The sequence below is a fragment of the Rhinoraja longicauda genome, chromosome 10, assembly GCF_053455715.1.
Source record: "Rhinoraja longicauda isolate Sanriku21f chromosome 10, sRhiLon1.1, whole genome shotgun sequence".
In the NCBI taxonomy this organism is placed as follows: Eukaryota; Metazoa; Chordata; class Chondrichthyes; order Rajiformes; family Arhynchobatidae; genus Rhinoraja; species Rhinoraja longicauda.
The window spans coordinates 34292342-34317233 of record NC_135962.1 but is presented as its reverse complement, the minus strand read 5'-3'; the positions used below and the strand labels follow the sequence as shown (position 1 = coordinate 34317233).

General features: G+C 46.9%; 1 protein-coding gene across 2 annotated transcripts; it reads right to left on the bottom strand.

The window, feature by feature from the left end:
- Positions 1-612: 612 nt before the first annotated feature.
- On the bottom strand, positions 613-23010 carry gpr135 (G protein-coupled receptor 135). Of its 2 annotated transcripts, XR_013547740.1 has the most exons (2): positions 9784-23010; positions 613-713 (listed from the first exon to the last, which is right to left on the bottom strand). XR_013547740.1 is itself a non-coding variant. In XM_078406605.1 (1 exon), the coding sequence occupies exon 1, from the start codon at positions 22770-22772 to the stop codon at positions 21516-21518; it is 1257 nt and encodes a 418-aa protein (XP_078262731.1). In that variant the 5' UTR covers positions 22773-23010; the 3' UTR covers positions 2758-21515. The 2 variants fall into 2 exon arrangements, 1 of the variants encoding a protein (XP_078262731.1); XM_078406605.1 differs by lacking the exon at positions 613-713 and having other exon boundaries at positions 2758-23010.
- Positions 23011-24892: the final 1882 nt, after the last annotated feature.

Genomic DNA, 24892 nt, shown 5'->3' with positions numbered 1-24892 from the left:
CAAATGGCCTACTCCTGCACCTATTTTTCCATGTTTGTATGTTTATCCTTCCCCCTCAAGTTTGATTCTTACCAGTCGAACTCTGGCCTGAAAAATATTTGCATTGATTTTGTCTCCTACTCGTTCATCATTACCACCTGAAATGCCCAATAATCTATCCGACATCCGCTTTCCAACCATAGTACAGCCAGATTGTGGTCCCAACCTGAAACATCGCCTGTGCAATCCATCCACAGATGCTGCCTGATCAGCCAAGTTCCTCCAGCACTTTGTTTCTCGCTCAGTATTCCAGCATCTGTAGTTTCTTGTGTCTGCAGATTTTGCTGGAGACATTTATCTCACGTGGCTTGTCCTTCCTCCTATGTCTAACCAGCTTTCAAGTTTACTGTAAAATCAATGCTTTTTGATATATCTCAATGGTTGGATGGCTTTTAATTTTTTTTTCAACTTTGTTCTTAGAAACATAGAAAATAGGTGCAGGGGAGGCCATTCGGCCCTTCGAGCCAGCACCGCCATTGTGATCATGGCTGATCTTTTGCAATTCTTCTTTTGCAAATCTTCTTTTGCAATTCATGGACAGGTAAATAGTCTTTTCAATGTAACTCCAGGACTTCACCTTGTTTGTTGCAATCAATCCTCACAAGTTTGAATTTCTGTCCTGTGCTCAATTTGGATGAACTCAAATTTAGGGAGAGTAGAATGGAGAAGGCCAACTAGGAGTGAATTGAAGGCTGGAGTCAGTTATTATTAAGGCGATGAAAAGAGACAAAGGATACAGTGCATTCAAAAAGTATTCAGACCCCTTCACTGTTTCCACATTTTGGTATGTTACAGCCTTATTTTAAAAAGGATTAAATTCATTTTTTTAATCATCAATCTACACACAAGAGTTAAAGTAATTACAAAAGGAACAGGTCACAAAATGGTTGCCTGCTTCTTATTGCACATTGTAAATTGCTTAGCTAAGCAGAAAGGAGGTAAGCTGTGCCTAACCTTGAGAAGTACAGCATGTACTTGTACATGAATAAAACTGACCTTTAGTTGGCTTTGCAAAAAAAAAAAGAATAAGCTGTGATTGCTTTATTATGAAAAAAAAAGCTGATCTACTGATGACTTTTTAATACATGGACATGGTCTTATTTCCTTTTACTACCTTGTATGGGCACGATGTGAGTTGTGTCACATCATTCACTGATAAGATAAAGATATAACTAAACTGTTTTGTTCTTTGTTTTCTAGAGTGGGACATGAGGTGAGCTGTGTGTATCTGAATACACCCAGTACTGACCTCCCCACTCCCGCCTGGCATAATAAGGACTTTACTGTTTTACCACTAACTTTTGTTGCATTGTTATGTCTAGAGAAAACAAACTTTAACAAAGGGAGAGTGTTTATTTTACTGGGTCTATGGTACGGGCAACGCAAAGCAGCAGGAGATAGAGGAGCAGAAAAATCACGGAGACTTACAAGAGGAGTGGTGGGGGATTCAACCTTCACAATATTAACAGGGATAGCTTTGGAGTGAAAGCGTGTAGATAGTCCAACTAAGTCTGTTTCAGTACTAAACCTAATGAAACAGGGTAAGTGGCTTGTGTGTCAGTGGGCAAGCATTTTGGGGACAGTAGCTATAATTCTCAAAAAGTAATTATGCAACAATATAAGCATAGCCCAGAAGATGTGTCTTAAGTAGGAAATGGATGATTTCAATCTTACTAGACACCTGGCAAACATAGCTGCTGTTTGCAAGCACAGTAAACCCTTGTTTTAAAGGACCTCTTTATAACGGATTTTGATTATAGTGGACGGATCTGCCGACCCACCCATGGCTCACATCGTCTTCCTGGCCGTTTGGAGCCCCGGCTTCTGATGCCACCCGACAGGCAAGGTGCATCAGCGAGCCCTTCTTCATCCACTGCACAGTGACACGCTCAAGATGTAGCCCCTGGGGACAGCGCTTTCTATGGGGTGTCGCCATTGAAAGGATGCACTCGATCACTGTGGTGCTCCCGCCTCTCCCCCACCTCCTCCACCTTGGAATTGGCAGCTGTTGAGGGGGAGGAGGAGAGGGAGAAGAGCCCCACCATGATCGAGCGCATCCTGGCGGTAGCAGTGGCTTGAAGAAAGAGCTGTCCCTCGGGCTACAACGTGGGCTGCAACAACAGCCACAGCAGCTGATGAAAAAGGGCTCGATTCTTTGATCGGCACTGGTGCAGATCAACATCATCATCGACAAGTTTTGAGGTAAAATGACACAAAGTATATTAAGCGCAAGAGAGTGAGCAATGGAAGAGCAGACATATATGAACACTTTTTATCGGGGGGATTGCGTAATAAATTGGGCTGAGTCCATAACTCTGCAATTTCTTGTGGTCTTGAGTAGAGTAATTACCAAATCAAGCTGTGATGCATCCCAATGGGATTTTTTTATAGTACATCTGTAGAAACTGGTAAGTGGGGGGTGTTTTATAAGACTGAAATGATTTAGTGTGTCTTTTGCAGTAGTCAGGTTACAAAATAAATTGGAAACTATTTGAACCTGGAATTATAAATGGTTTTCAGTGATATTTTTGTGGTATCTGGTGCCACAGAATTAGTTGTGTCTGTGGGTCAAAAAGAGTTAAATAGTTGTGCCGATAAAACATTGGCATGCTCCTTTTGTGCTTTGTAAATTTTTTTCAAGGTAGAAAGCCACAAAATTGAAACTTATTTCAAAAAAGTAGTTGTATTTTAATCATGCTTTTTTTTTTACAAAGAAGGCTCAAGTTCACAATCAATGAATGTGGATTATTTGTAAGTAAAATATATTGATAGAAATTACAATTTTTGGAGTGATATTGTGCACTGGCAATATTGCTACTGTACACTAAATATTTCATAAATTAACCTTAAATAAATTATTGATAAATACAAACTCTATTTTAACACCATACAACAAATAAACAGCAGAAACAAGCATACATAAACAGCCATCTGTTGGGGAAATTAACTTGCAATATTTCTGTAGAAAATAAACCAACATTGAACAGTGCGTAAAATACGTAGTTTTCAAAATAATTTTCGCAAACATTGGCAAATTTTCAATTTTAGGCATTAATACACTACACACCAAATAGTCTCATTTGAATAGTTTCATCCCAAAAGGGCAATAAAGAATGAAATTGAATGCCAAAAAACAAAGTGCTGGAGGAACTCAGTAGTTCAGGTATCTGTGGTGGGAATACACACACGTTTTAGGTTGGGACCCATGTTCAGTATTGTAAGATTTGAGAAGTTTTCCCTCATTCTGAAAGCAACACCAAAACCAAAGAGCTGCAGTTTGGACATTTTAAACGGGAGACTGGGGCTGATAGCGGAGAAAGGCAGCGGTCCGTTTACCAAGGGATGTCACAATCTGTGGGTCCTAAAATGGCCGCAGGACCTCGTGACCAGCCACAAAAAGTAAAAACCTTACAACCCAGTCTCTAGGTTTCTGCAAAGCCACGGCCAGAACAATGGATGGGTATTGGCCATGCAGAAACCTGCGAAACCAGGTTGAAGTCCAGACACTGGGGCGCTGACATCAGCATACTCACAATGCCCCAAGCCGACCTACACAGTTAATCTCGTTAAGGGGGCACAATAGCCCATAGAAAACTACATGGTAGGTGATGGGAAACCAGTTAAACCCATCACCTCGCAACGAAATACCAATTAACACTGTCTGGCCATCCCCGGTACCCCCCGGACATAAGCACAGATCAGAGAGAGAACTCATACATATCTTTTTGAACAAAGAGATCCCAAGATCTGGCGGGAGATAGGACGGGTCAGAATAGTATAACTGGCCACGACCTTTGGGTTTTAAACTCATGCAAGAAGAAATACTGCAAGAAATAAGTCAAACGGATGCAGGAGGAAGAAAAGACAGGCAAGAAGAAGCGAAGTGCAAGAGAGAGGAACCGGCACGCAACTCGAGAAGAAATACTGCAAGAAAACCTGCAAGGAACGCAAGAAACGGAAGGAAGAAACTCAGGGGACAAGCACGACCCTCACGGAAAGCAGCGAAGAAGCAGCACGAACAGCCAGTAACCCCAGTAATAGCCCCATGGTGAGCATGTACCCCAAATCCTGCATATCCTGGACATAGTTTAGTGTAGAGGGGAGGGTGGTTTGAATAAACGTGGGTGTGTAGAGGAATATGTGTTGGTCAATTTTGCGATGTGTGGTACGTTCCCCATCTTACAGTCGTGTATATGTCTTGTAGAACTGTGCGTTTTAGAATTCAGAGTAAAAGGTATTCATGTATATGTCTTGTAGAACTGTGCGTTTTATGATTCATAGTCAAAAGTATTCATGTAATTCGGTATGTGTCTTATAGATATGTCTTATAGAACTGTATAAGTATTCATGGACAATAGTCCCAAGCGCTCAATAAAAGCCTTTTCCATTTAAACCCTGGTCTTCAAATCTGGTCTGGTTGAATTTTTCTGCACTATAAACGCTCCTGCATCTAAGTCCAGTGTCTAGAACCGTAGGGGGTGAGTGGGTCGAACCACTCACGGGGAACCAGTGTGCGCGGCCTGGTCAAGGGATCAGAGCAAGGCACGGGGACCTTAGCTCGGGCGAAAGCTCGGCGCAGAAACCCCTTACAGATAATGGCGACCACGAAGGGACACTGGCAGCAGGACGATAGTGTACCAGAAAAGGATTTTTAAACTAGGGATGTAATGGACGAGCGCATTGCGGACTATGTTTTTAGCAAGGTGAATATCACCAAACAATGGATGTGTGGTTTGTTAGAGGACAAGCGCCCATTGGATGCAGCGATCCGGTGGACGGCCAGTAAATCCCACAAGAAATCTGTAGAAAAGGCGGTCTGGCTGACCTGCTATAAAAAGCAGGTCCAGCTTTTGGACCGCGTGGTTGTGGCACAGGCAGCCCAGATCAGGGACCTTCAGGAGGAGGTAGAGGAGAAGGCTGCGGGTGGGGACCAGTTGATTGAGGCTCTGGACTCTTTAAACAAGGAGCGCCGGGTCGTGACCAACCGCCACGAAGCCAGGGTAGAGCTGATGGAGTGTCAGATCACTGAGGCCATGCGCAGTAAGGGCAAGCTCAGGGAGCAGTGCGCTTCCCTGAGCCGCCAGCTGGAGATCCAGGAAGAGAACCTCAAGGGGGTTAGGGCAGCCTACAAAATGGTTTTGGAGGACAGGTCGGAAGGGGCCGACCACGGGACCTGCCTGCAGGAGATAGAGGGTCTGCGGAGTGTTTTAAATAAAGTAAAAGGGCTGGTCTATCTAATGAACCCCCCAGCGAGCCAGTCGCTGGCGGTTGCGAAGGTCCCGGTTCCGGTCCCCAGAAAGACCGTGGTGGCTTCGGCCCCCAGACTCCACAATTCCCCTAGCTACGAGGCATCCTGGGAAAGGGGTAGTGTAGGGGAGAGAGAGAGAGAGGAGCTCCCGGTCAAGGACTCTGCACCGGCGCCCATGTGCCCGGTCCTGGAAACCAGACGGGGACCCACCGTGCTGAATGGGGACGCCGGACCCATTCAGAGCGAGATCGTGGTGCCCCACAGCTCCCAGCAGTTAAGAGCTATGATCGGGCATGTAATGAAATTGTCCGAATCAGGGGACCCTTCGCTGCATTTTAGGGAGATCGAGCAAACCGCCGCAATCAACGATTGCGACGAGGGAGAACGGGCAAAATTGTTGCTGTTCTCCCTGGACAGCTCGATCCTCCAATGCCTCTCAGATGAGAGTAAAAGAGGGACCAGGACCTACGATCTCCTGCGGGACGAGGTCCTGGAAGTTTTGGGGATGGGCTATTGGGGAAGACCCTCCAGATGGAGGGAGAACCCCCAAGGGTTTTTGCGGCGCGACTGTGGTCAGTATACCAGAGCAGTTGCCCGCACGTCCCCGCGTGGGATGTCCTGGTCGGGAATGGGAGAGCCCAGTGGCTCCGATGTTTGGTATCAAACAGCCTGGCGGCCGTCAGGGAGCAGGCGAAAGCCTGGTTTGATCCCACAAATAGTACAGAGGAGGCGGTTTTGGACCGTCTCACGGTAGGGTATAGGAACACCCGGAGTACGTCTACCCGACTCGTAACAGGGAAGGTGCACGTGGCGGAGGCTACTGCACTGGTCCAAAAGGAGTGGCGACAGGAGGGTAACCCTACCGCACAGTCCAAGTGTTTCAGGTGTGGTAAGGTGGGACACTGGCGGAAGGATTGCAGGGCCCACACCAAGAAAGATGGGGTTGGCACCACCCAGCGCGCCGAGGTCCCAGTTAAGCCCGAGATTATTGAAACGATGATCGAGGTGATGCGGTCCCTCGTGGCCGCACAGGGGAAGGTGGCAGTCGCTACCGGCTCCCCGGGTGCGAGGGGGGCACTGGACATTCCCCAATGACATCAGACCGCGCAGCCTGCCTATCTGTGTTCTCTCCGCTACGATGCGTGGAAGAGGCCGCTTGTGGAGATGGTAGTGGAGAGGCAAAGGGGCAATTATCTGTTGGACACGGGGGCTTCATGCACCGTGGTCCACACAGAGGAACCCTTTGACTCTCCCCTGTCCACAGGGGTCCCTTTCGCACTGGCGGGGTTCACAGGGAAGGAACAGGCTGGCGCGCGTTCCATCCCGCTGTCCATTCATTTGGGAGCACTCCATACCACATGGGAGTGTATCCTGATGAAGTGGACAGAAGGGGGTGGGAAGGGGATTAGGGGAAAAGAGGGGAAAGGGACTCTGTGCACCATGAAGCCGCCCGAGGGTTATGACCTCGAGCGCATGGTGGCGGAGGTCCCGGCCGAACTGCAAGAGTGTGTGGGGAACAACTTGAACGTGTTTGCGACCCACAAACACGATTGTGGTAGGGTAGGTAGTTATAAGCCTGGAGCACAGGGGTCAAGCACAGGGGCCAGCCCTGTGAGTGGGGACTCACAGCCAAGGATGAGGCAGGTCACGCAGACAGGCAAGGTTGCCTGCGTGAGGGGGGAGGACATTCTCCAGGAATGGAGGGTCTCGCGTTTTGGGTGGGATTCAGATGAGGAAGAGCCTGATCAGCTCGACCAGGGGCTGGATCCCATTACGGAGGAAGAGGAGTCGGAGGGGGACGACAGTAACGTCCCCGACTCAAGCACCAGGAAGGCGGGGGTAGCGGGCGGAGGCTCACCACCTGTAGGTACAGGCAGGGTGAGGCCGGATGCCACGGGTATACCCAGCACCAAGGGGGCAGAGCTGGATGAGGCGGGGCCAGGGTCGGCAGCTGCGGGGGGTACCCGAGCTGCGGCACGGCAGGAACCGGTCCTCAGCCAGGCTGTCCAGGGGGCAGTGCCTAAGGTGACTCTCCGTAGGTCTAGCAGGGGACCCCAACCTAGAAAGTTTTGGCCAGAGGTCAATCACGCCCCGAGGTACCGGAGCCAAGTGAGGAGGAGGGAGCTAACGTTTCAGAGGAGATTTAGGCCCCGCCAGGCAGCGACAGGTTGCGGAGGATCAAAGGTGGGAGACAGCGTGGTGCAGCCGCAGGAGACGAACCGCTGCAGCCCTGACAGGGATTAGCTGAGCCGCCCTGGGAAGGCGGCGCTGTATTATATTTTAGAATAGATAACGATAGGTATTTTTAGATAAGGATAAGCAATTTAGATAAGGATAAGTATTTTAGATAAGTTTGTGGGGATAATTTTAGATAGAGTTGATGCGTCCAGGATGTGTGGGGTGCAGGCTGGGGGTCAAGAGACCCGCCCGCAGGGGCATTAACAAAGCCAAGCGCTCCCCAAGAGGCTGGCTATACCATATTTTATCTGTTTTCTGGAGTGGAAGGAGGCACTCGTATGGTGGATCGTTGCCACGGCGATCGGATGTGGGTGGGCCTATCGGGCCGCACCAAGGACATCATCATTTACGGCTACTCCGGGGACATGGCTCCCATCGCGACCGATGGGACTGGAAGGAGAGAAGCGGAGGAGACCACAGTTCACTTCCATGAAGGCCGGTGGCCGGGGTGGCTGGGATCGAACTCTTCAGAGTATTCCAGCGTCTCAGGCTTTGCTTATCGGGACACTTCGTTATTGTGCCCGAGAGTCAAGATCATCGCCCAAAGGGTAAGCGCCACCGTTGGCAAAAGGATCTGCCTGGTATGCACGGGGAAGGTCCCCACGAGCAGGCGGTGGTGGCTGAGGAAAACGAGCAGGACAATGGCCAACTCCACTGTTGAGTGGGAGAGACTTGACAACAACACTCACAGAACTATTTCTGGGACTAAAGAACAGTTGAGTGTGTGTTGGAACAAATGGTGGGAACCGGATGAGGGGATTTATATGTGTATGTGGGGTTCGAGGTATCGTTGCCCCACGAGCAACAGCATATTTTTCCAGAGACAGTGGCAGGATGACGGTAAGGGGAAGAGGTGGGATGTTAGCTCGCGGGCTTGTGGGGTCCCCCTTTCCCCGATCCCGGTAAACGCCACTGAACTCATCACACGACCACGCATAACACCTCCCACAATTCCGCTGGCAGTAGCACAGGAGGGTGAGTGCCCAAAAACCACTAAGGGGCCCGGGAATGGCCTGGTACTGATACCGACTGACCAGGTATTGTAACAGGGGGTGCACTACGCGGTAGCCTCGGTGATCTTAAACCTCACCGAGGTGCGGTTGCCGGGGTGGTGCCCCAGGGAAACTGAAAGACTGTACCAGGTGCTACTGACCAACATGTTCCGGCAATTTTACGAGTTCGACCTTGCCAGTGTGGACAAGGAGAGCTTGTATAGCCAAGAGCCGGAGGACTGGGGTCAGACGGGGAGGCATAGGAGGGGTGTAGTGAATGATGTATTTACGGGCTTTAACACCGGGACATCTGTGGTCAACGCTCTAGATACCATGGAGCTGCAGACCCAGATTAACAGGTTAAAGGCGCAGTTAAAAGGCATCCTCACGGATGAGAACAAGGTCGTCGGGTCCGAGCTGCATGAGGACCAGGCAATGACACTACACCTGCGCGAGATAATCGCTGAGCTGGAAAGGCATGCCGGCACGGTGAACGCACTGATTAGGGAAGATCGGAACGCGTCCGATCAGGCAGCGCAAAATGAGGTATGCATACTGTACGGGGCATGGTTGCTGGGCGAGGGCCGCAGCAACCTCGAGGACCTAAAGGAAGGATTGGTCCCGTCCTGGATCAGTAACAAACACCTACAGGCGCTGCTACCCTTTCAGAATGCGCTCACCCCGTGCCAGCTCAGGTTAGCGTCGGAGGCATACCCTGTTCCCGTAGATTGTGGCCAGTCAAACCACACAGTCATGGGAATAGTGGTGCGGATGCCAGTGTTGGGCAAGACGACAAGGCCCGCACCAGTGTACAGGGTGGAGAACATTGGAGTCATTCAGGGGGGAGCCCATATTCGCTACGCAGCGGTCCCATCGCACGTCATCTGCTGGGAGCAGTCGATGACGGGTACTGACCTCTCGGGGTGTCGGAGCCGGGGAGCACATATACTGTGTCCTCAGCACTTGAATGCCTTTTCGGAACAGCAATGCGGGTTCAGGACTGCTGGCGCGAAGCCTATGAATTGTACCATGGAGGCAATGGCACAGAGCCATGTGCCCCCACAGGTGGCATACATAGGGGGTGGTACCTATTGTGTTACTACTGCAGCGCAGTACTATCGACACGGACAGCACGGTTCGTGTCCGGTAAGAGACAGCAGCTTCTGTTTTAAACCCAGGGCAGAGGTTCAAGTGGCACAGCAGCGAATTGTCCCCATTCCTGAACCCTCCACGGTTCACCTAACTGTACAGGAAAACTTCACCGACCTGCAGCGATTTGTAGCGCATTTCGGGTACGCCATTCCTCCTCTCCCCGAACATCTCACAGCCCTGTTAAAGGCAGTCGCCGTGTCACAAAGGCACTTTTACACCCTGGAGCAAAAAACAGTAGAGATAGGGTCCGAAATATTAGACATTGTGATTCCACCATGGTGGGACCTGTTCACCAATATCGAGGTCCCGTCTTGGGTTAGGATAGCGTCACACACATTAGTTGTGATACAAGCAGGGATAGTATTATATTTATTATGTGTAAAATGTAAAAGAGGGCAACACCTCAATAACCGAGTATATCAAGGGGAATGGAGAGACCGTTACGTGCGGGTGGGCGAGCAGGACCCAGCCGCAAGCTGCTAGAAGGACGGGCCCCTCCGCACCGAGTAAACTGTGTTTTTGTATTGTCCTCTTCGAATTTGTATCGAGTGATTGTGAAGGAATGTACAAAATGTATCGTTTTGCTGTTGTGTTGTTATCATGTCCTACATTAAAGCCGACACCAGTAGGAGGATGGTGGAGGCATCGGCCTGGGACAAGGTGTAGGTGTATATGTCTGACATGAAAATGTACATACTTGTAATATAGTTTTGCCCGGGACACGGGCAGTAAAGGTCAGCCTAAAAGATGGGGACTGTACGTTCGCAATGAAACACTAGTTTAGTTAAAACCTCAGGGGTCTGGATGTGGAGAATCGGGAAAACATTGCTCAACCACATTATTTAATTGATTCGATAAGCTGGGGTTATGCAAATCAACAGCAGGGACTGTAAGATTTGAGAAGTTTTCCCTCATTCTGAAAGCAACACCAAAACCAAAGAGCTGCAGTTTGGACATTTTAAACGGGAGACTGGGGCTGATAGCGGAGAAAGGCTGCGGTCCGTTTACCAAGGGATGTCACAATCTGTGGGTCCTAAAATGGCCGCAGGACCTCGTGACCAGCCACAAAAAGTAAAAACCTTACAACCCAGTCTCTAGGTTTCTGCAAAGCCACGGCCAGAACAATGGATGGATATTGGCCATGCAGAAACCTGCGAAACCAGGTCGAAGTCCAGACACTGGGGCGCTGACATCAGCATACTCACAATGCCCCAAGCCGACCTACAGTTAATCTCGTTAAGGGGGCACAATAGCCCATAGAAAACTACCTGGTAGGTGATGGCAAACCAGTTAAACCCATCACCTCGCAACGAAATACCAATTAACACCGTCTGCCCATCCCCGGTACCCCCGGACATAAGCGCAGATCAGAGAGAGAACTCATACATATCTTTTTGAACAAAGAGATCCCAAGATCTGGCGGGAGATAGGACGGGTCAGAATAGTATAACTGGCCACGACCTTTGGGTTTTAAACTCATGCAAGAAGAAATACTGCAAGAAAGAAGTCAAACGGATGCAGGAGGAAGAAAAGACAGGCAAGAAGAAGCGAAGTGCAAGAGAGAGGAACCGGCACGCAACTCGAGAAGAAATACTGCAAGAAAACCTGCAAGGAACGCAAGAAACGGAAGGAAGAAACTCAGGGGACAAGCACGACCCTCACAGAAAGCAGCGGAGAAGCAGCACGAACAGCCAGTAACCCCAGTAATAGCCCCATGGTGAGCATGTACCCCAAATCCTGCATATCCTGGACATAGTTTAGTGTAGAGGGGAGGGTGGTTTGAATAAACGTGGGTGTGTAGAGGAATATGTGTTGGTCAATTTTGCGATGTGTGGTACGTTCCCCATCTTACAGTCGTGTATATGTCTTGTAGAACTGTGCGTTTTAGAATTCAGAGTAAAAGGTATTCATGTATATGTCTTATAGAACTGTGCGTTTTATGATTCATGGTCAAAAGTATTCATGTAATTCGGTATGTGTCTTATAGATGTGTCTTATAGATATGTCTTATAGAACTGTATAAGTATTCATGGACAATAGTCCCAAGCGCTCAAAAAAAGCCTTTTCCATTTAAACCCTGGTCTTCAAATCTGGTCTGGTTGAATTTTTCTGCACTATAAACTCTCCTGCATCTAAGTCCAGTGTCTAAAGCCGTAGGGGGTGAGTGGGTCGAACCACTCACGGGGAACCAGTGTGCGCGGCCTGGTCAAGGGATCAGAGCAAGGCATGGGGACCTTAGGTCGGGCGAAAGCTCGGCACAGAAACCCCTTACAGTATGAAGAAGGGTCTCAACCTGAAAAGTTGCTTTTCCATTCCCTCCAGTTTCTCTAGCACTTGTTTTTTTTTTTGTGATTCCAGTTTCTTGTGTCTCAAATGAAATTCTAGGATTACTGCAATATTTTAAAATAAAAATCTTTAAAACCGATTCAAAACCAAGAAACTGGGACAATGAACTGCAAAGAATTGGCACTGCAAGGAGATTTATTGCATGTATTTTACAGATTTTTGATTAGAATTATTTCACCATTTAAAACAGTTAAATGTAAAGTGATCTGTATCCCTGATATTGAAATTCTATGACTGGTTTAGCTCAGTTTTGTTTAGAGATACAGCGTGGAAACAGGCCCTTCAGCCAACTGAGTCCACACCGACCAATGATCACCCGTACACTAGTTCTACTTAATCCCAATTTTGCATTCTACACACTAGGGGCTATTTACAGAAGCCAACTAACCTACAAACCTGTGCACCTTTGGAATATGGGAAGAAGCCACCTGGGGAAAGCCCACGTGGTCACAGGGAGAATATACAAACTCCGTACAGAAAACACCCATAGTCAGGATCGAACCTGGGCAACCAGTTAATTTTTAATTATTTTGCGATTCTTAGAAACATAGAACATAGAAAATAGGTGCAGGAGGCCATTCAGCTCTTTGAGCCAGCACCACCATTCATTGTGATCATGGCTGATTATCCACAATCAATAACCCGTGCCTGCCTTCACCCCATATCTCTTGATTCCACTAGCCCCAAGAGCTCTACCTATCTCTTAATTCTTCTATAATTCTGGTACAGATAATTGATGATGGAAGGTAATTAATGGAATACTTATTGGTCTTGCAGAATGGGGTATAAACTATTGAATATCTTTTTAAGGAATTGGGTATTTCTTTTCCTTAAGGAATTTGGGTATTTCCGGTCTACTAGCATTCTCCTCTGCCTAGCAGAGCTAGTCCTTACCCTTAACAACTTCTCCTTTGACTCCTCCTACTTCCTCCACATCCAAGGCATAGATAGCTATGGGCCCCAGCTATGCCTCCTTCTTTGTAGGGTATGTTGAACAATCATTGTTCGAGGTGTACACTGGCCCTATCCCCAAACTCTACCTCTGCTACGTTGACTGCGTCGGTGCTCCTCCTGCACCCATGCAGAACTCACTGACTTCATCAACTTCACGACTAATTTCCATCCTGCACTCAAATTCATTTGGACCATCTCTGACATCTCCCTACCGTTTCTAGATCTCATCGTCTCCATCACAGGAGACAGACTAATATCGACTGACATCTATTACAAACCCACTGACTCCCATAGCTATCGAGACTATACTTCATCCCACGCTGCTTCCTGTAAAGACTATCCCCGACTCCCAATTCCTCCGTCTATGCTGCATCTAAGCCCAGGATGAGGTTTTCCATACCAGGTCATCGCAGATGCCCTCATTCTTTCGGGAACAGGGATTCCCCTCTTTCATTATAGATTGTCCTCCTCACCTTGCACCCCATCAACTGTTGCATACAGCATATAATCCTCCAACATTTTCACCACCTCCAACAGGATCCCACTACTGGCCACATCTTCCCATCTCCACCCCTTTCTGCTTTCTGAAGAGACCGTTCCCTCCGGACCTCCCTGGTCAATTCGTCCTTTCCCACCCAAACCACTCCCTCCCCAGGTACTTTCCCCTACAACTGCTAGAGATGCAACACCTGTCCCTTTACTTCCCCCCTCGACTCCGTCCAAGGACCCCGACAGTCTTTTCAGGTGAGGCAGAGGTTCACTTGCACCTCCTCCAACCTCATCTACTGTATCCACTGTTTCAGGTGTCAACTCCTGTATATTGGCGAGACCAAGCGCAGGATCGGCGATCGTTTCGCTGAACATCTCTGCTCAGTCCACCTAAACCTACCTAATCTTCTGGTTGTTCAGCACTTTAACTCCCCCTCCCATTCCTAATCTGACCTTTGTCCTGGACCTCCTTCAATGTCAGAGTGAGGCCCAGCTCAAATTGGAGGAACAGCACCTCATATTTTGCTTGGGTAGCTTACACCCCAGCGGTATGAACATTGACTTCTCTAACTTCAAATAGCCCTTGTTTTCCCCCTCTCTCCATTCCCTCCCCATCCCAGTACTCCCACCAGTCTTACTGTCTCTGACTACATTTTATCTCTGTCCCGCCCACTCCCCTGACATCAGTCTGAAGAAGGGCCTCGACCTGAAACATTACCCATTCCTTCTCTGCCTGTCTCGCTGAGTTACCTGGGTATTTCTTTTGCTGTTAAGTGAGTCATAGAGAAAAGATTATGTAATCAAACCAAGTCAACATTGCTTAAAGGAAATTGATTTTGACAAATTTGGAAAAAAAATTAAATAATATTATAGAGATGCACTAGATCCAAAGTAGATATTGAAATGTTACCACCAGTGGGAGAATCTCAAACAAGGAGACATAGCCACAAGAGTCATCCATTTAAATCTGGAATGCATGGGATTTTTTCTTGCAAGATGGTGAATTTCTCAAATTCTCTACTCGAGCTGTGGAGATAAGACTTAGAGAGGAGGTAAGCATGGAAACAGGCCTTTCAAGACACTGATTCTGCGCAGACCTGTGATCACCCGTAAACTACAGTAAATCTATCCTGCACACCAGGGACAATTTACATAAACCAATTAAACTACAAACCTGCACGTATTTGCAATGCAGAAAGAAACTGGAGGACCAGGAGGAAACCCACACGGTCAAAGGGAGCACCTGAGGTTAGGATCAAACCTGGGTCTCTGGCACTGAGGCATTGGCTCCACCAGTTGCACCACTGTGCTGCCTGAACGAGATAAAGAATGAAAGAGGTGTTTGTAAAAGTCTGTCATCAGCCTTGCCTCCGAGAAGACTTGTAAAGGGGTTTGACAAGTTATTCAGATAAATTGCACGTGGAACATTGGAAATGTTGCAATGCTGAAGCCATGCCAGGCTGGTCTATAGCCAAACAGTGCATTGATGTTGTTCTGTTTCTTCTACTGTCCATACTACTAAACAAAGTGCTTTGAATATTTTGGAGAATTACTCATTTGAAGTGTTTTGTGAACCACTTTAGTTTTGAGATAAAGCATTGAAACAGGCACTGAGTCCTTCCAGCCACTGAGTCCGCACCGACCAACGATCTCCCGTACACTAGTTCTATCCTACACACTAGGGACAATTCACAGAAGCTAATTAAACTACAAACCTGCACATTTTTACAATGTGGAAGTAAAATCCATCATAGGAACAACGTACAAACTCTGTACAGACAGCATTTGTAGTCCAGATCAAACATGGGTCTCTGGAGCTGTAAGGCAGCAACTCTACAGCTGCACCACTGTGCCTCTCTTTGCATCTTGCCTCAGTCTGAGTTTCCTACCATTCAGTGTGAGCATTGTTGTGCGCTCACCCTGTTTACAGTTTTTGGTCACTTTTTAGTTTTAAAATATCATTGAGTTGATTGACCATGGCTTCCAGAGGGAGCACTGGTGATTGTGTCAGTCCAAGTGTTAGCCAGAAACAAGAGTCAATAAAATAGTTAGAGGCTGGTGCTATGGTAGCGCACATATGTGAAGAATGCAGTATGAAAAACAAGCTCTGTCAGACATGCAAAGGACAAGTTTACTGCATTTTCATTAAAGTTTGGAGTCGATTCTACTTCTAAAACTTCTATTGGTGGAAGGAAACATGAGTTGCTCAAGTTAAAAATCTTGAGGAAGTCGTGCTCAAGTGGTCCACGCAAGAACGTTCCTGTGGTGTAAACACCCATGGTGTACAGATCTAAAATGCAGCAAGCAAACTAGTCAGGCATATAGGAGTGGAGGAGTTTATGGCTAGTGATGGGTGGCTATGGTGATTTAGAAATCGCCATGGCATAGGTAATAGAATTATTCATGGTGAAGCTGCCAGTGCACCAGCAGAAATAGAACCTTTCAGGAAGAGGCTGACTAATCTAATCAAGAATGAAGGTCCACTACTTTCTCATGTGTATAATATGGATGAAGCAGGTCTGTTATGGCAGTCATTTCCATGAAATACCTAAGCATAAAGCTTCCACACGAGGCCATAAATGGAGCGGAGAAATTCTCAGCGTGTGATACAAATGCAGATGGTATGCATCATCTACAGTTAGCCACCATGTGGAGATCAGCACAGGTATACGGAGAGAGTGCAAAATCTTAATAGGAACCAAAGGGGCAACGTAATCACGGACCATGGTGGGTATATGGAACAAGCTGCCGCAGGAGGTAGTTGAGGCGGGTACGATATCGACATTTAAGACATTTGGACTGGTGCATAGATAAGAAAGGTTGAGGGTTGTGGTCCAAATGTGTGAAAATAGCTTAGATGGACCATCTTGGCTGGCAAGGCCCTTGGACCTCAGGATCCTAAGGATTTTGTTCCCAACAACAAAACACACCTTGGCAATATGGTGGGAATCCCTCATTACATGGCAGCTCCATTTACCAATGATTTGTTTAATCTTAACTCAATGGTTGCAGCTCATAAACACAAATAAGAAACTGTCCAACTTGTATCACCTCCTTTCCACAATAAGATCATTCCACTGCAGATATTGAGTTGCAAAACCAACCGACCGACCCTTGTGTACACTCACATTGAGGTTTCGCGCCAAGACATCAGTGACTCGTTTACTGAAGGGTTTTGAGAGAAATAGGTCAAGCGCTCAACATCTGTGTGATTAAAATCAACTACAAAGCTGCTTCTCCTGCTGTCCATCAATCCCCAGACATGAAAGGTCCATGACAAGTGAAAATGTGTAATTTGCTTTCTGTAATTTAGGAGCCACCTCACATTGATAATGAAATCCACCTTTGGATTCAGTGTGCCAGCAGAGTCTTTAGGTGCCTGTGGGGAGAAAAACATTTGAAGATCAAGTCATCCATGTTAGATGGACTTGCTCCACAACCGCCTAAAGTTCCCTACTGTAGGAAGTCCATCCAGATGCCACCAATGGAATCTCCACAAAATCCTCCCCATCCATGTAAGTGAACCAATCCAGGCAAACATCCCCAGCGTTGTGAGCCTAATTTCACTCAGCCGGGTGTAAACTGTGTGAATGCGACCTGCTCATAATAAGGTAGCCAGACATAATTCACATTCACATAATAAGGTAGCCAGACATAATTCACATTTAAATCGTGGTAAACCAACAAAGATTAATAAATTATCACACATTAAAGACATTTTTAAAACGCAAAGAGCGGAAGAAACTGCAAAAGGAATAATTCATAAATAAGAAGAACCGAAGGACATAAATTACGGATCTGCTTTCTCCACAGATCTTTTGCAGAATGGTATAACTGCCAACTGAATTTACATAGCAGATAACTGTTCACTCGAGTTAATGTCTCATGGTGCTGATAAGCACACCTTCCTCTTCCGCATCTGAACAAACATCCTGAGAATTTATGACCAGAACGTTGTATCAAGCAATGCATGACTTAAGGAGCAGACCAGAAAGTGCTAGCAGAGGAAGGCAATTACATTAGTTGTCATTTCTGTGTTTTTGTATTATTTTTTAAATGGTGTGTATGAGGAAAGTCCATGGACAAAATGCATAGATCACTTCTTCAAGTGATCAACAGACTGAATTATGTTCAGAAATAGTTACAGAGAGTAAACTCTAGCTGAAATAATTAAATAAAAAAATTAAGCCATGTAGTTTTTTTAATCTTACTATTATATAGCCTCTGTACATTAAATCAAATCACTTTTATTTCTTGTTTATTTGTAGTGTTTATTATATCGCAATGTTAATTTGGTTTAATAATTTTTTTAGAAAGATCTCAGATTGTGCTCGAGTCTTCACTGGCTTTTACCCAATTTGAATAAACTCAAGCTGAACTTAGAACAGTTATAAAGGAGAACCACCAGCAACAATCTAAACTCATTACTCCAAGCACAGCAACAGCAAGAAATATCAACGACTATTATATCAAGCAATACAGGAGTTAAGGAATAGACCAGAAACAGGTGGTATAATCACACATCATTCCCATGTTAATGTGTTAAGAGAGCATTAAGACCGTTTTCCAGGCCCCCACTTCATCATTTTTACTATGAATGTATCGTCACTCTACACCTCCATCCACCACCAGGAAGGTCTTAAAGCCCTCCATTTCTTTCTCGACCGCAGAACCAGCCACCTTCCTCCTTCTACTAATACTCTCCTCCGCCTAACAGAGCTGGTCCTTACCCTCAACAACGTCTCCTTCGACTCCTCACTTCCTCCAAATCCAAGGCGGAGCTAAGGGCACTCACATGGGCCTTGGCTATGCCTGCCTCTTTGTATGGTACGTCGAACAATCACTGTTACAGGCGTACACTGGCACTAACCCCGAACTCTACCTCCGCTACATTGACGACTGCACTAGTGCTACCTCCTGCACCCATGCAGAACTCACTGACTTCATCAACTTCATGATCAATTTCCATCTTGCACTTAAATCCACTTGGACCATCTCCGACATCTCCCTACCATTTCTGGATCTCACCATCTCCATCACAGGAGACAGACTATTGACCGACATCTACTACAAACCCACTGACTCCCATAGCTATCTAGACTACACTTCTTCCCACCATTGCTTCCTGTAAAGACTCTATGCTCCGTCTACGACGCATCTGCACTCAGGATGAGGTTTGCTATACCAGGGCATCGGAGATGTAATTTATTAGGAAACGGGGGTTCGCCTCTTCCATTATAGACTTATTCCATTTCCATTATAGGTTCTTACTAGGGTCTCCTCGATATACCGCAGCTCTGCTCTTGCTCCCCCTTCCCCCATTCGTAACAAGGACAGAGTCCCCCTTGTCTTCACCCATCAGCTGTCGCATAGAACATATAATCCTCCAACATTTTTGACATCTCCAACGGGATCCCACCACTGGCTACATCTTCCCATCTCCACCACTTTCTGTTTTCCGCAGAGAAAGTCCCCTCTGCAACTCCCTGGTCAACTTGTCCCTTCCCACCCAAACCATCCCCTCCCCAGTTAATTTTCCCCAGCAACTACAGGAGATGCAATATCTTTACCTCTCCCCTCGACTCCATCCAAGACCCCGATAGTCTTTTCACGTGAGGCAGATGTTCACTAGCACCTCCTCCAACCTCACCTACTATTTCTGCTGTTCCTGGTGTCAACTCCTGTACATCGGCGAGACCAAGCGCAAACTCGGCGATTGTTTCGCTGAACATCTCTGCTCAGTCCGCCTTAAACTACCTGATCTCCCGGTTGCTCAGCACTTTAACTCCCCCTCCCATTCCCAATCTGACCTTTGTGTCCTGGGTCTCCTCCACTGTCAGAGTGAGGTCCAGCGCAAATTGGAGGAACAGCACCTCATATTTTGCTTGGGTAGCTAACACCCCAATGGTATGAACATTGGCTTCTATAACCAAATAACCCTTGCTTTCCCTCTCTCTCCATCCCCGCCCCCTTCCAAGTTCTCCCACCAGTCTTACTGTCTCTGACTACATTCTATCCCTGTCCTGTCCATTCCCCTGACATCAGTCTGAAGGCTCTCAACCCGAAATGTCATCTATTCCTTCTCTCCAGAGATGCTGCCTGTCCCGCTGAGTTACTCCAGCATTTTGTGACTATTAAGAAAGCATTGTTTGGGGGAGGGGAGGGGGTGCTGTGGACATCGTTCGTCACCTGTATAAGAAGGAAACGGTTCCTTCAAGTGAGCAATCTTACCTGTATAAGAAGGAAAAGGTTCCTTCAAGTGAGCAATCTTCAAAGCTAGAGAATCAAGTGAATAGAGGGAATGGTCTCAAAGCCTCCTGCAAAAGTGCAAAATCTTTACCAATTTGTGGTATCCCCTTTGCCTCAATTGCTCAAAACAGAAATTATTTCTTGAGAATGCACATCTCATTACTACAATGGAAAATGCACACCACCTCCCAAACCACCCATTTTACTCTCCACTGCACCCTGTCCAGCATCTCCTCACGCACCAGTGGCAGGGTCCCATAATGGCCTCAGCAACCATCTCAATCCACAGAACTGGCATAGCAGCAAGTCAACCCTAGCCACTGACCTGCCTGACATCATCAAGACGTTACTCATCTCACTACCTTTAAATACAATTACATGTAAAAATTGATGTTGCTGTCCTCTCCAATTACATTTACCAAATAATGTCATAATCAATAAATTATGCTTATGCTCTTTTTCATCCAGAGAGTTGTGAATTTGAGGAATTCTCAGCCACAGAAGGCAGTAAAGGCCAATTCACTGGATGAATTTGAAAGAGAGTTAGATAGAGCTCTAGGGGCTAGCGGAATCAAGGGATATGGGGAGAAGACAGTCACCGGTTACTGATTGTGGATGATCAGCCATGATCACAATGAATGGTAGTGCTGGCTCGAAGGGCCAAATGGCCTCCTCCTGCACCTATTTTCTATGTTTCTATGCAAGATTATAAGTGTAAGTATTTAAATAGAGAACACATCCCAGCGTAGAAATGGAATGCACACCTGCTTTTATGTGCCTATTATGCAAACGCATTTTCACCTGAAATCGATTGTACCAGCTATCATTTCCAGATGCAATATGTTCTTCAGCTTTACAGGTACATTAATGCAACACAGCAAATAAATATGTAACAATAATCCAATAAAGACTATGGCTCATGTGGTTCTGCTTGAGGTATTCTATTGGAGTTGGCTCTCCACCCTCTCTACCCATTTCACCTAAATTTTTATTTTCTTCAAGACAACCACTGACCAGTTGTAGTAAAGATCACAATGATACGAGATCCTTCCAAGATCTGATGACTCTCCTTGCACACAGCTCCAGCAATCACAATCATGGCATGGCAATCACACTGTTATTGGCAACCAGCTTTAGGAAACTTGAATGTCCCTTTTCAGCACGTGCAAATTTGGGTAGTGCTTCAAATGACTTGATCAATCTGACAATTTCTTGCAGTATGAGCTAAATCAAAATTTGATGGCAATGGAAGTTCAATACACCATAAAATAGTCACAATCCAAGTACAAGACAATCATCCATCAACCTGCTTTTCATCTATTCATATATGGAAACTATTTTCACCCCATTACTCTTCTGCATCTTCAAGCCTCACTGTATAGTTTTCAAAGGGAAAGAACATAATACACAGCATCTGAAAAAATGCAGTTGTCCCATTTAGGGTAAGGCTATTATTTCTGTTATTAATGTCCTATTGCCATTTGGCACTTCAGCCTTGTTGTATTCAGCAATTCAGAACATTTACAGTTTTCTCAAGCGAGGGCTCAATATTGTACTTTATACAGATTAGACATAAGATGGTCTGTTTCATATTACCAAAAACAAATTTTCTTTCTTTACGATTAACGCTTTGGAATGATACCACCTCAAATCCAATCGCCGCACATTTTAACATAACCCATCCCAGTGTCACAAACACGTTTTGTACCATAAACCATTTGCTCCATCCTTCTGCATCGTCAGCAAACATTGTCCTCCATTAAATGTTACCAAATGTAAACAATCAGATTGGATGGTTTTAATCTTATTTAAAGGCTGGTGTCTGCAGTCACTGATTTGGCTACTGTAGGCTCAGGCGTTGCATCAGGTTGTCCATCCCGACAGAAGAACACAGCTGGATTTTTACAGGCCCACATTGCCACATCCCCATTCGCGGGGCTAGAAGAGGACATCCTGCTGCCAACTCCCTGCCCTCTGACATAGTGGTCCCTTATCCTGTCTGATTGAATCCTTGTCTCGTGATCTTGGTTCTGCCCAGACAGATAGGCTGCTATATTTCTAGTCCTGTAACCATCTTCCCTTTTCCTTCCCAAAAGCATGGAAATATTGGGATTTCTGGAGGCGTAGATGACAGGATTGAGGGCACCGTTGGCCCAGGCCAGCCAGATGGCTACGGTGTCCATGACAGGAGTGAAACGAAAGTTGCTTGTGGCTGTGATAATTCCCATGACACAGTATGGGCCCCAGCAGCAGATGATGAAGACAATCATTATCAGCACTGTGGTGGCTGTCCTCAATTCACTGTAGAAGCGCAGCAGGTAGGCATGGGTAGGTTCCGGGCGGACTCGGATCTCTGAAAGCCTCACCGTCTTACAGATGTTGTAGTGGCAGAAACACATCAGAGAAAAAGGCAGCAGGTAGCAAGTGACAATCAGGGCTAGGCTGTAGCCAGTGCCCATGGGCGAGCTGCCAGAATGAAAGATGTACATGCAGTGGTAGAAATCTTTCTTGTGAACCACCATGTGATCCGGGGCTGGTAACAAGAGATGCCAAGGGAAAGAAAAGAGGAAGGCCGTCACCCAGACGGCGGCCAGGAGCTGCGCTGCCAGGCGTCTGCCCATCTTTCCCCGTGGCCGCCTGACGATTGCGTGGTAGCGGTCGAAAGAGATTAGGGTCATGGTGAGGCTGGAGACGATGCCCGAGCAGGAGTTGAAGAAGCCGTTGGCCAGACAGAGGCGGTCGCCGAAGATCCAGGCGCCGTCGGTACTGAAGAGTACGAGGAAGGAGAAGGGGAGGCAGAGCAGCGCGGTGAGCAGGTCAGACAGCGACAGCGACGCGATGAAGGCGTTGGTGACGGTGCGTAGCCGCCGGTGCCTGGCGATGACCGCGATCACCGCCGCGTTGCCCAGGCCCGACAGGAGGAAGATGAGGAGCAGCACCAGCGCCTGGACGGTCACATCCACGGCCGCCGCCACAGCCCCCCGCCCCGCCTCGGCTGCCCCGCTCTGGTTGCCGAGCGCCGTCAGGTTGCCGGGCCCCGCGGCCGCCCCGCTATCGAGCTCCATGTCGCCGAGCTCCGGTCACCGGGCCGGGGGCCTCGCCTACCTTATCTACCCCGGCTCCACGGGCCTGCGGCCGACGCCCATTCCCTGTGTACCGGCCCTCGCCCCTCTCCCCCGCCCCGGTGTCAGGGTGAGGAGGCGGCCGGCCGCGGTGACCCCGAGCGCCCGGCTCTGCTCTCTCTCCTCTTGCCGCATCAGCGAGGGGACTGATGGCGCCCAACGACCGCCATTACCCACCACACGTGTCCGCCCGCTGACGTCACCATGCCACGTGCTCTCCGCAGCGAACGTCACTGGGCACGTCTCCTTCGCCCGCCGCATGACGTCACGCTTCAGAATCTCAGGCCGCCGTTGCCTCGCGACGGGAGGCAAGCGTGCAGCCCGTCCCGCCCGCGTCAGAGGTGGCCGCAGCTGCTTTACATTGCGGCGGCCGGGGACACCTTACAGTCAGTGAAATCTATCTGCAGGGGAGGAATTCAACACCAAGCATCAGAACCGGGATAGTTAAGAAAATAAATAGCGGCAGGAAGACAACTAGATAAGGTGCAGACTTTTGGGTATTTTTGGAGATTGAATGCGGTCCCAGGCCTGCAATCAAGAGTCAAGACTTATTGTCATATGTCCCAGAGAGAACAATGAAATTCTTACTTGCAGCAACACATCAGCTTGCATGGATTGATTTACCGGGTTTTTGTAGACCAGCAAACTAATTATTTGTGTCTACATTTGCTTGCTTGGGTTAATCAAGAGTGTTTAATTGTAAACAGCCAAGTGCGTATATAAATGTTGTATGTACCTGGCGAGTTCAGTATTTCGATGAACGCAAGGAATCATCGGATTTGTCAAAGGTCATTCGGGATAAACAAAGAGCGTAGCTAGTGAACTTAATGGCTAATGCACACTGAAACAATGGTTGATAAATGATTAAATGAAAATAAATAAATTAAGAGTTGTATGAACTTCTGTACATTTACTGATGACGTTCTGGATTTCAGTTCAGATCAAATCTGGTCGAACATAAAGTTGAACTGATCAAAATGATCTGCAAGTGCAATATCTTATTTACACACCAATGGAGGCAGTAAATTACATAATGCTGTGCAGACGGTGAAAATATCATCAATATGCGGAACTAAAGTGATGGGTAAAGTGTTTCTCAGGATGTTAAACCACTTTAGACGACCTATGGCCCGTTCAACATGAATGCGGACATTGGCAACCTTCTTGGTTTTGTGTACTTTTTCTCTGGTCATTTGCTGATAACCACCGCTGGTTTCTAAATAGGCTTGGCGAAACATCAAGTCTTCTTGAATGGGTAATCCTCTATCTGCCATTATGCAATCCCCAGGATCAACTTAGTTCAAAAATCCACTCTTCCTAACATTGTGTGTATCAGATGATCGCCCACCCCAAGCTTTTGATAAGAATGCTGCCTGTCCCACTTAGGTTCTCCAGCATTTTATGTCTACCTTTGATTTAAACCAGCATCCGCAGTTCTTTCCTACACAAGAACCTGAGCGTACAGATTTGAATTGAGAGGGGAAAGATTTAATAAGTACTGAGGGAATTTTTTTCACGTAGAGGGTTGTGGGTATATGGAAGAAGCTGTAAGAGGAGGTATTTGAGGCAAGTACAATGACGACTTTTAAAAGACATTTCCACAACAAAACTAGAGGTCTTTAAAGGTGCCAATTAAGGTGGAAGAAGCTAATCAAAGAATGGTAAACCTGTTACCACAGATTGTAATTGGAGAATAGAATACAGGTAAGGGTAGGTTGGATAATTAAGTGCTTTAGAATGGAATCGAGGGAAGCCAAATGGTTTTATGATGAATGACCGTAGAAGCTTTGCGTGGAATACAGAATTCCCATTTAACCTAACCCACTATAAAGACCACGTATCCTTTATGGCAATGAGCTTGTCTGGTTGAAGACTACTCCTGACTGCACAGACAACTGGCAGTCAAAGATGGTAAACTATCAAACTTTAGAGATATCACACCTGAGACTGATTTTATCACCATCCTGTATCTGCTTGTGCAATTTGTGTGTGGATTGGTGTATAATTAGGACTAACAGCAAACATTTATACAATAGATTATCCAAATTCACAAAAGCATTATC

Coding starts and splice junctions, on each gene's coding strand:
- gpr135 (XM_078406605.1), bottom strand. CDS start 22,772: ATGGAGCTCGATAGCGGGGCGGCCGCGGGGCCCGGCAACCTGACGGCG.